Below are 11,014 nucleotides of genomic sequence, written 5' to 3'. Positions count from 1 at the left end.
CCTCGCTAAAAGAAGAAAGAAACATCCACATAATCCTCCCTTCGTTCATGCATTATACGGACAATGACACACATAGATAATAGCAGCGGGAAAAAAAAGTAGAAAAGAAAAGGCACTTATTTATAATATACCGTCGTAGTGGACAACCTAGCTCGCTATTGCAAGTTGAGCCACCAGATCAGATGCAACGTCCAAATAAGGATATGGACTTGTCACTTCCTTCTCCTTATTGCGAATGCGTTTGCTGACCGGTCGCCACTCGCCATCCATGTCCGCACGAATCACGTTCTGGTAGCCATCACATTTGAAATCGACCATATAATTATTGGCTTCGAGTTGATATAGTTGAATATCGATAAATACCCAGACTCCGTATGATATACGCATTGATTGCAGTTCAAGAGATGAAGCTCCACTAGCACCACCACTGCCACTTCCACCCGCGCTCTCGGCATTGGCTTGTACGGCTGCGGTAATGGCGGCTTTCTCTTCGGCACTGATGGAGGCATTCATCAAATTCACTTTGCGCCGGAGGTCGCCCAAGTCACTGCGACTGCTGTGGGCGCTAAGTGAAACGCCCGGAGCAGTCACGCCCTCCTTTAACAAACGTGCGCGAATAAACCAGGGATCCTTGGGGATGTAATACTCTGATGGTAGGTCTGGATACTTGCGCTGCAAAGGCAGTGGTTTGTTTGGGTCTGGTTCGAAGGGTGCGTCGCCATCTATAATACGGTCTTTAGCATATATTTGTCGTCATCAAGACTTTAAGCACTATCATACCTGGTTCTGCGGGAATGATTTCCCAAACCCCGCCCACCGCTTCAATGGCTCTATAGAGACATAACATCGCCTCGTAAGGTTGATTTCGGGAACGAATGCCAAATTGCCATTTTCTGGACCTCTTCGGTGGCATGGGCGTTGTGTGGAACTTCTGTGGTGGTTCTAAACGTAGTTTATCAAAATCAACAACACTGCGAGAATGAGGCTTCAAAGCCCTGAATGTCGCCGCCTGTTGCTCTGGGGTGCGTTCCACGGGATGATCAATTTCTTGTTCCGCATCGGGTACAGAGCTATAGTTTTTCTGCTTCCTAGCGCGTTCTCTGATGCCATCCCTTTGCTCCATAATCTGGTCATGGACGTACGGAAGACTTGTGGGAAGAATTCTAACATGGCTCACACGTGACTCATCAACATGCATGGTTTGAGCATTAGCCTCCCAGGTAGATGAAGGTTGAATTGGTGACGATGCTGGTGGTGGTGTTGCTTCTCGAGCTTGCGGTGTTAACGGAGCAAGAGCATGTTCATGCCGGAGAGCTGCCGCGGCTGTTTTTGGTGCCCGTGGTGAACTGAAAGCGCCTCTATCCTGCGCTGGTGGGGACGAAGGTGCTGTTGGAGAAGGCAAATCGAGAGTATCGTCTTGCGGAGCTATCAAATGACGTTAGCAGTGTCCCAGTTTTTGAAGTGATTTACACAGAGAGCAAGATTCTGGATAAAAAAAAGAAAAACAAAGAGAGAGAGAGAGAAAAAAAAACTTAAAACTTAAAACTTACAATTCGTTTGCATCAGTTCATTCTCTGCGATAATGAAAAACGCGTCCTTGACTGCACTAGGCTCTGACCTCCGTAGAGCGTCCTCGATCTCATGCTTCCGGTAGCCCATACTGTGCTCTAATTTTGTCACAGCGAGCTCGTGGATCTTCTGCTGCACAGATGTAGGCTTTCCAGGAGCAATCTTGCGACGGTCAACCGCTTTGTTAGGGTCAACCCCTGTAGTGACGAATTCTTCTGGCGGCGGTTGAAGATACGCAGGAAGATCCTGGAGAAACCATGGATCCTGCCGGATGTCAGGGATACTGATTCGTTGGACGGGATGAACTTGTAACATGGCTCTGATGAGCCTCGCGGCTCCTGGCGAGATGTATGAAGGCATATGGAAATTTCCTGCGGCAATCTTCTTGAACAAAGCAGGGATATAATCGTCGTCAAACGGTAATCGCCCGACAAGAAGAACGTATAATATGACTCCACAACTCCACACATCGACTTCCGGCCCTGCATATAACTTTCCCGAAATGACTTCTGGCGCGGCATAATTAGGGCTTCCACAGCTTGTTTTTAAGAAGTTGCCATCCGTCATAATGTTACTGAGTCCAAAATCTGCAATCTTGACGTTTTTATCGCTATCGATCAACAAGTTTTCAGGCTTCAAATCCCGGTGGACGATCTTATGCCGATGGCAATACTCGACTGCACAAATAATCTGCTGGAAGAACTTGCGTGCCTCGTCGTCGTTACATTTTCCGCGCTTGACGAGGTAGTCGAACAGTTCTCTTTCTGCATATTCCAAAACCATGACGATATCGGACTTTGTAGGAATGACAGTATATCTATGTGAAGACATCGGTCAGCCAGGCCAAAAGCCAAAAGTTGGCGTTACAAAAGATAACACTCACAACTTTATAATATGCGGATGTCGGAGCAATTGTAGGTATTGAATTTCACGCTCAACCCGTCCAACCATATCTCTTGACAGCAATTTTCGACGGGGGATGATCTTAAGCGCGACCTGTCGCCCACTGGGCTGGTGAATTGCCAGCTTGACCTTGCCAAAAGAGCCTTCGCCCAGCACCTTGACCGTTTTATATTGATCTAATCGTTGCATATCTCGGCGCGTTGTGGGCGACTGTATCGATGATTTACTGCTGTGGCTGCCGTTGTTTGGCCGCGGTGGCGGCGGCATGGCCATGGCTGCCGGATTGGAGCTATCCATTGCTTCGTCTGGTCGGTCGTGTGGCCTGTTAGGACCTCGGGGATATGTCGCGAGGGAGACGGACAGATCTTCGTCGTCAAAAGCAGCAGCCATGTTGAGACGAAAATGGCACTGCCGGATATCCCTTCCTCTTATAAAAAGTCAAAAATGTGCAATTGGGAGGGAAGTGACGTGAAGACTACCTTTAAATTTCCGATTTCCGCTGGTCGGTTAATCCGGTTAACAGCAAAGCAGTAACGCTGGTTATCCGGAAGAGGGGAGTCAGTTTGGTTGGTATTGGACAAGCCAAGCTCTCCCCCACAGCGTTGAGAGCCACGGTGGGGTGGTCGAGCTACGCCGGTACCGCGCCCAAAGTTCGATAGTCGAGACTGAGGCTCTTGCACGATGTCTGAGGCGCGGGGATGGAGAGAGTCGCTCCAGGCGAGGACAGGAAGGATGTCTGTGGATGGAAGATCGAGGTTCGATGCTGAACGAAGCGAAGGTGACGAGGTTCAACTTCAGACGGACTGCTACTGCCGTCATTGTGCTGCATGCCCAGAGCCAATCAGGACAGCAGCGTGGGGATGCACAATGCAATATGGTTGGCCAGTGCGCTCAGAGAATACCAGATGGGGTAAAGCGGCTCGATACAATCGGCCGACAAGGGTAAATACGCGTAAATACAGCGTGTAAATCAAATTTACGATGTGTCATTCCATATCCCTTGATAAGGTGTCTTATTTGCGAGTAGTTTGTATACCTAGTGTATGTACTAGTATATCTAAAATACATAAATTTGCACCCTCAAGGTTGCACCTGCCTTCGAAATTAGACGTAGACGTGTCAACTTGATCTTCCCATCACCAGATTTCACCGGCGTCAGGATCTAGCAAGGCGGTGGAGGCGCAAGCCGATCGACGAAGCAATTGACCAAGCATAACCCAACACTTCAGGCTTACATCCCTGATTCTCTACTTTTATATGGCTAGGCCATGATGGCTAGCATGCATCGGCGGCGGGATTCTGGGCTGCTCGCCTGCCAGACGCCTGATATGGCCCGTCAAAACATCCGATTAAAGGTATATTAAAGCCTGTTGCATTTCTTCGGACTGGGAGCAGGAGGAAAGAGAAAGCCTACCCATACGCATGTCTTTCATTGGAAGCATTTCATTACGGGATATTCCACAGCCAAAACGTACATTATGAGCGGAAGCGATGCAGAATACGACAAAGGCACTAGCCAGAAGGAACTTGATGCTGCCGATGAAAACCCGAATCTTGTTGACTGGAATGGCTCCAACGATCCTGCAAATCCACCCAACTAGTCCATGAAGCGCAAGATGCGCAATATTTCTATGGTCAGCCTGTCGGTACTATACTCATACGTCTCTCTGTTACTATATATGCATGGCATACGCTGATCACCGGTTTCCATACAAGAATATTGCAACAACTATGTACGCCCCAGGTGTTTCTATATTGGCTGCTGAGTTCAAGAGCCACCAATATTGTCATGTTGTTGAGCGTCACAATCACGAAGCGTTGGAGCCAGCTGGCAGTTCAGTCTTATAGTGGTATTCTTTGCTCTAGAATTGTGCTATGTGAAAGCAACAGCAGAGCTCATATCTGAATTCAATCGATGACAAGAGCAATATAAATCTGAAAGCATTCTCCAGGAATGCTTTCCTGTACAAAATGTCTTCAGTATCTGTGAAGTGGTACGCGTAACGAGATATATGTTATATGTACAGAGAGGGATATGATGAACCTCTGAAAAGAGGGTGGTAATAAGTAACAGTGTCGGAGTCACAGAGATAGCCATTGAAGTGAGTTCTCCAAGGAAGTTTTGAATATGCCGTGCTTTAATAGCACCGATGACGGTGCTGTAGCCGCGTTTCGTCTTGGTAGCATTGTCAAATACTTCAACAATAAGTCAGGGGAAAATCCCGAAATTTTCAAGCGTGTCTGTGGAGGAGGCAGCTTTCATAAATAGAATCCTTGTCGAGCATGTATCAAACGAATCAGGTACCCACTTCAGCACACTTGACGTATCCATTTGCCTCAAAGCTATCGTCACTTTCATTATCGTCTTCCACTTCGTCTTCGTAATCATAGTCATCGTCAAAAGCATATGTTTTGATGATGCCGCGCGCAAATCCCTGACCCGATTTGTCATCAGGAGGTCCGCCTGGACCCGGATCAGGAAAGTGACCTTGCTTAGGAGCTCTTGAGCAAACCAGCTCGATTTGGATGTCGTCGGGGCTTGTTAATGGCTCCGAACCATATACTGGCCCGCGAGTTATAATACCGACAGCAACCTCGCGGGCCTGCTGCATAGGGGTTATGTCGGGAATGGTCCATGTTCGCCATGAAGATGATGCGCTACCAGAGGGAGCCACGCTCACGTTGGTCGATTGGTCGGTATAACCAAAAGTGGTCTTGTTGATGACGGCTGATTGAACATGAGCTTTTACCTCTGCACGATAGATAAAAGGGGAGAGAAAACTATACCGTAAGTGGGAATGTCATTGAGTTGAAATAGTGTAGATGGACATCCTTGAATATAAGGACCCGGGATGCCGTCAGTCAACGGCTGCAACACTGTTTGCAGAGGCATGTCATAGGGTATCCCCGAACGAGCGAGGTTGAACATTGATGTCTGCAAGAAAAATTTTAGGCTTTCCGAACATGCATTCCCCCAGACCCCGTCACAACCATTATTGGACCCGCCCACATATCCGCCTAGATTTCCAATACGAAGAGCGGCTTCGGTCGTCCAATTGGTACCATTAGAAAGTTCATTATAAGCTGTCAGCTGGCTTTGATCGTACTGTAGCCAATAGCCCACTTTGATCACCGACGAGCCGTTTGCGTACGAGAAGCCGCCATCGAAGGCGTAGAAGAAGAGGAGTGGAGAGGGCGAAATGGACTCAAACTGGAAGGAAATAGAAACCTGCGCGATGCTGTCGATACAGGTGTTGTCACTGAATGCGCATGAGTAGGCAGTCGCTGGTAAAACCAAGGTTGTATACAAACAAGCCAGCGCTGCCTTGAAGACGCCGCAGGTCGAAAAATGCCGCATGTCTCTCTCGCCTTATCGCTCCCTCTCCCTCTCTCTCTCTCGTTCTCTCTTTCTTTCTCTCTGTCTCCCTCTCTGTCTCCCTCCACCGTCTCGCTAGAACTGGAACAAACGCTTGCCTAATGCTCGATCCCGAGACACATGCGGTGGTGTCTGAAGAGCAGGCAGAGGGGGCACGTGAGCATGATAGTCCTTCGCTTTTCAACTGCGGCTGCTGGGCTAGGCGGGATTCTCTGTACCCTTTGCGCGTAGAAGAGGCACTTTTGAGGGTGTCGGGGATTCCAAAGCTGGCATCGAGGTGGTTGATAAGCTAATTTCTCACACGAGCCAGCGCCGCAAGTGGAAACTGGACAGTGCTACGCTGTTGGGCTTGGCGGGCCAGGGCCTTAGGCAGACTGCGGAGTCCGTACGCGCTTCTGAGGACGGTGGCGGCCATTTTGTGCGACTGACCGGGCAGACCTGAGTCATCGAGTCTCCGAACAACTTACAGTCTACAGCCTGATAGTATACAGAAACAGAAATTCCAACATACCTCCCTCGCGCGGGTGAATACACCTGATTGGCTGGCGCCGGAGCAACCAAAGTCCGTGGGGAACGACAAGCTTAGCGCGGAGCCGCAGGTGGAAACGCAACTTACGACGCTGTGAGAGAGCCTCATCGACGTCCGCAAAGCACAGCACTCGCCCCATCGCTCTCGATAAATGCTAGACAGACTCCCCGAAGAATCGCCCATCACAGTCCCTCGCCGTGGATCCTTGAGTAAATCCCACCGCACTCGGGCAATCCCACCCGGGACTTCCGCGCTGATACTCGGGCGGCCATCTGCTTCGTCTCTCTCTCGTCCCCTCATGACCCCTCTATGACAACCCCAGATGCATTCAGGGATGCCGAGCACTTCACTGATGTCTCTGGCATCCCGGATGTGGCCAACGTCGCTGATGGCGACTGCTCGTCATCGCCCGCCCAGCAGGATCTGAGGCGGAAGGTGCAACGGAGGGCGAAGATTGCCTTGATTGATCGTCTACTGCGCGAGCTCGACATTGTGATTTACTGCGAGCTGGCGGCTTTGTATTATATGGAGTATGACTATGATATCTCTCCATTGCGTTGAACCATTGGACGGTGTCGCTAACAATTGCGGGAAACGAACAAAACAGCTGTGCTTTTTTCCTCTTTGCCCTACGCCTTATTGTACAACTTATATTCTTCACGCCGAAAGCTCCTCCGTTCGACCCGACTAGAAGCCAACCCTTCATTGGCGCCATCTTCGGCAGCAATTTGATGTGCATATTTCTACATATTATCGCCATCCATCCAAGTGCAGGCGAGGAAACACGAGGCTACCTCCATGGTGGTCTTTTCATTGATTTTGTGGGTCAGAAGGCCCCCGTATCGCGAATACGACTCGTTATGTTTGATTTTCTTGTCATGCTTGTGCACCTTGTTATGCTGGGACTGGTGGTGGAACGAGTGCGAACAGATACAGATCACCAGACGACGGGGAACGATGAATCGACATCAGCGGACAGCGCGAATCCCGAACAAGATTATGATGCCGAAGAGAGAGGAATTTTGAGAAGTGAAACAAATAATGACTCTTCTTCTGCCTCCTCAGGGTCACGGGACTCGAGTCTCGAGCGAACGGTGTTACTAGCTGAACCTGATGAGGACGGCTCAAGCCCCATATCTAGAAACATGCATCCATTAGACACCCTTTTTTCGGGCGCAGCGCTGATAATGGACATGGGCTTGCTCGACACGATACGTGATCAATGGAGATACAATGCAGCCGCTCGGCCACGTACCTCGTTTACGCCTTCGCGAGAGACGACAACGTTTCTCCGAGAACATCTTGGTGTTAGCGTGGGACCCGATGGTCGTGTTCTTAGGTTTCAACGATGATGAGTCGCAAAGCTACAGCCTGCATATGTACATGTGCGATGCATCCTATGAGCGTTTTGATAGTGGAATTTGGCCCTTGGCCTCGTATTGTATTCGAGTTGTCACCGGACTTGTTGATAACCATCTCACGGTGTATAACACGCTATTTTCTAAGGTGCTTCACGAAAACGATTCTGTAAATACGTACTCAATAAATATACATGCTTTCTGCACGCTTCGTCCGAAGTATAAGTATTAGACCATTGCCAGATACGGCCTAGTGTGAACCGCATCAAGCTCAAGCCTACGCCGTACCGTGTCTCGACAGCAAATACGGAGCATCCCACCAGCTGCCACAAGCTTGTGGAGTTAACATCGATGCATTTGAAGACTTAGCTGATGGAAGCTGTCCCGGATTGACTTGTCATTGTGCTGCCAAAATGGCATCCTCCCCTGCTGCTGTATCTTACCGTCCTCGACAGAAAAAGAAGCTTCCAACATCGCTCTCCGGGTCCAACAATAATGATCTGATTCTCGAACCGGGCTCGCCACAAGCATCTCCTGCTTTTCCGCTCGTTTCTTTCATGTGGTCTGCCCGTGGATCGACTTCGCAATGGCTTATTTTGCCATTGATTCTTATGGCGGTGGGTTTGTTCCGGTGGGCAGTGAGCTTGTGGGGATACTCAGGTAAAAGAGCCTTCTTTTTTCCCCTTCAACAGAGACACAAGTCGGATGTGCTAATGGATATATGGATGGTTTCTAGGCTTCGAGTCTCCTCCTATGCACGGCGATTTTGAGGCGCAAAGGCATTGGATGGAATTGACGATCCATCTACCAATTACGAAATGGTACTTCTATGACCTTCAATACTGGGGCCTCGACTATCCGCCGTTGACAGCTTACCATAGCTGGTTGCTGGGGAATATGTAAGACAACACAATTGTGGCTGCAGAAAAAGGAAGGCAACCCTTGGCTGACACATTTCCACAACAGAGGCTCGTGGGTCAACCCAGCTTTCTTCGCGCTCGACACATCGCGGGGCGTCGAGGATCCCCTCCTGAAGCTTTACATGCGCGCCACTGTCATTGTATCCGAATACCTTATTTACATCCCAGCTGTTGTATTATTCGGGCGTCGATACGGTCGTCTTCTCGGAGTACCAATGTGGTCAACTTCAATTGCTTTGACTGCCATATTGATGCAGCCTGGAACTATTCTCATCGACCATGGTCACTTCCAGTACAACACGGTGATGTTAGGCTTGATGGTAGCCAGTATAGAAAGTATACTGACTGGAAGACTGCCGCTGGCATGTGGCTTCTTTGTCGCGGCCTTGTGCTTCAAACAGATGGCACTGTACTATGCACCGACCATGTTTTCTTTCCTTCTGGGAAGCTGCCTCTTCCCTCGTATAAGAATTGGACGCTTTTTATTGATCGCTCTATCAACGGTGGCAGCTTTTGCCATCATTCTTCTGCCATTAGTTGCGGCATCCGTGATTGACTGGACTAATGGAATTCCGCCCTCTGGGACCTTACCGGTATTTCTCGCAGATTTACCGATCAAACTAGATGGGAATTCTTGGTACTACGCATCGCTCCTCCAGCTCGGCCAGCTTGTCCACCGCATATTCCCCTTTGCGAGAGGTTTATTCGAAGACAAAGTCGCAAATGCCTGGTGTGCCATCCACACGTTTTACAAATTGAATCGGTTTCCCTCGTCGCTTTTGCAGCAGGCATCACTTGCCGCCACTCTCGCGTCGATTTCCATCCCATGTCTTGTGATCCTCCGTTATCCTCGGCCACAGCTCTTATTGCTTGCCCTCACTAGCTCTGCGTGGGGCTTCTTCCTGTGCTCTTTCCAGGTACATGAAAAGAGCGTTTTGCTGCCCTTACTTCCAATGACGCTTCTCCTGAACGTTGATGGGGGATTGAACAAGGTGAACCGTGCATGGATTGGTTGGGCCAATATTCTTGGGGCATGGACAATGTATCCACTGCTCAAGCGAGAACAGCTCAGCATCCCATACTTCGTCATCACCCTTCTGTGGGCTTACTTGCTAGGCTTATTTCCCACGTCAATGGAGACGTATCGATCGAGGAATGCGAAAGAGCCTTCAGTTCATATACTTACGGCACTCATCCACTCCATCTTTTATCTGAGCATGATAGGCTGGCATGTCGTTGAAGCATTCGTACCACCGCCAGCTGGCAAGCCAGACTTATGGGTCGTGCTCAATGTGCTTATCGGTGCCAGCGGATTTGCTCTGGCTTATGCATGGTCAACAGGGAACTTAATACTACAGGCATATAGACTGAGTGGTAAACCTGCCGCAGGAGACTCGAAGAAGACTCAATAGAAGTGTCTGCAGCTCTAGATACGTGCTTGCCACGATAACTACAAGATAGACCTGCCATTCAGGCATGGTCTGTTGTATTTTTGTATCATTAAGATTTTAAGCTGTTGGCCACTGAGGCGGATTGTTGTACACTCCGCATATAACGGAATATAGCCTGAAGGAAATCCGAAATGCTTTTGTTCCTTTCAAATGAGCTCAGCATAATATCCTTTTCTTTTCCAGGAACGTTTGTATAATTTTGTCATGGGTACCACAGATGAAGAATCCATTCTCATTGCATGAATCCATAAATACAAACATGCTCAGACGAAGAAACATTCCGCTCATTTTTTCTCACCTCAAAACCTACCCCAAAGCACGGCGAACACAGGCCTCATTCAAGCCTCAGAATCTTGGCCCTCTAGCTAATAAAATCGAAACTGCAGGCTCAAGAATCCAAGTCTCCTTCCGGCTTTCTCTTCTACTTTTGCTGCAGACTAAAGTCTCCCGGTCTCTCGTCGATGTTCGGTAAAATTATTGTACCGGCAAAATTAGGGTTTATCGGCTTTCATCTTCCCTTTCCTGCGTGGAGATAGATCACTTACCGGATCTCGTCGTCCCAAAAGACAGATACAACATGTAATCATACAATGATTATCTGCATCTTACCTCTACCAATAGGACTGTAGTTCTATTAAAGATGCGAAAATGCAACCAAATAGATCTCAATCGGTTTCTATATAGTACATGTGTATAGTGTTATAATACAATCCTTGCATAAAAAAAAAAAAAAAAAAAAAAAAAACGCCCCCCAAACGCACTACAAGAAAAGTGTAAGCGTTTCGTATATGTCCCAAATGCTGATCAAAAATTACCAAGCAAGCAAGCATCAACCAGTCACTGTTTGACGCATCCGCATCTATCCGGAGTTGCATAAAGCTGTCCATTCCCTCAATCAACCTCTTGGA

At 48.6% G+C, this 11,014-nt stretch overlaps 4 protein-coding genes across 4 annotated transcripts; 2 read left to right on the top strand and 2 right to left on the bottom strand.

Annotated features, from left to right (window-relative positions):
• Window positions 1–147: 147 nt before the first annotated feature.
• UA08_02528 (hypothetical protein) lies at window positions 148–2,862 on the bottom strand (the record flags this gene model as incomplete). Its single annotated transcript, XM_020264579.1, has 4 exons — window positions 148–722; window positions 781–1,425; window positions 1,551–2,386; window positions 2,453–2,862. The coding sequence occupies 4 exons, from the start codon at window positions 2,860–2,862 to the stop codon at window positions 148–150; spliced, it is 2,466 nt and encodes an 821-aa protein (XP_020122145.1).
• Window positions 2,863–4,769: 1,907 nt separating this feature from the next.
• On the bottom strand, window positions 4,770–5,830 carry UA08_02527 (hypothetical protein; the record flags this gene model as incomplete). The annotated part of the gene is made up of 2 exons (XM_020264578.1): window positions 4,770–5,200; window positions 5,260–5,830. The coding sequence occupies 2 exons, from the start codon at window positions 5,828–5,830 to the stop codon at window positions 4,770–4,772; spliced, it is 1,002 nt and encodes a 333-aa protein (XP_020122144.1).
• An 856-nt stretch (window positions 5,831–6,686) lies between these two features.
• UA08_02526 (hypothetical protein) lies at window positions 6,687–7,729 on the top strand (the record flags this gene model as incomplete). Its single annotated transcript, XM_020264577.1, has 2 exons — window positions 6,687–6,907; window positions 6,985–7,729. 2 exons carry the CDS (start codon window positions 6,687–6,689, stop codon window positions 7,727–7,729), a joined length of 966 nt encoding a protein of 321 aa, XP_020122143.1.
• Window positions 7,730–8,148: 419 nt separating this feature from the next.
• UA08_02525 (hypothetical protein) lies at window positions 8,149–10,067 on the top strand (the record flags this gene model as incomplete). The annotated part of the gene is made up of 3 exons (XM_020264576.1): window positions 8,149–8,356; window positions 8,472–8,634; window positions 8,702–10,067. 3 exons carry the CDS (start codon window positions 8,149–8,151, stop codon window positions 10,065–10,067), a joined length of 1,737 nt encoding a protein of 578 aa, XP_020122142.1.
• Between the last annotated feature and the right edge of the window lie 947 nt (window positions 10,068–11,014).

The sequence above is a fragment of the Talaromyces atroroseus genome (genome assembly GCF_001907595.1).
Source record: "Talaromyces atroroseus strain IBT 11181 chromosome Unknown scaffold_2, whole genome shotgun sequence".
In the NCBI taxonomy this organism is placed as follows: domain Eukaryota; kingdom Fungi; phylum Ascomycota; class Eurotiomycetes; order Eurotiales; family Trichocomaceae; genus Talaromyces; species Talaromyces atroroseus.
The sequence above is the reverse complement of the archived record's forward strand: the minus strand, read 5'-3'. Positions and strand labels throughout refer to the sequence as shown.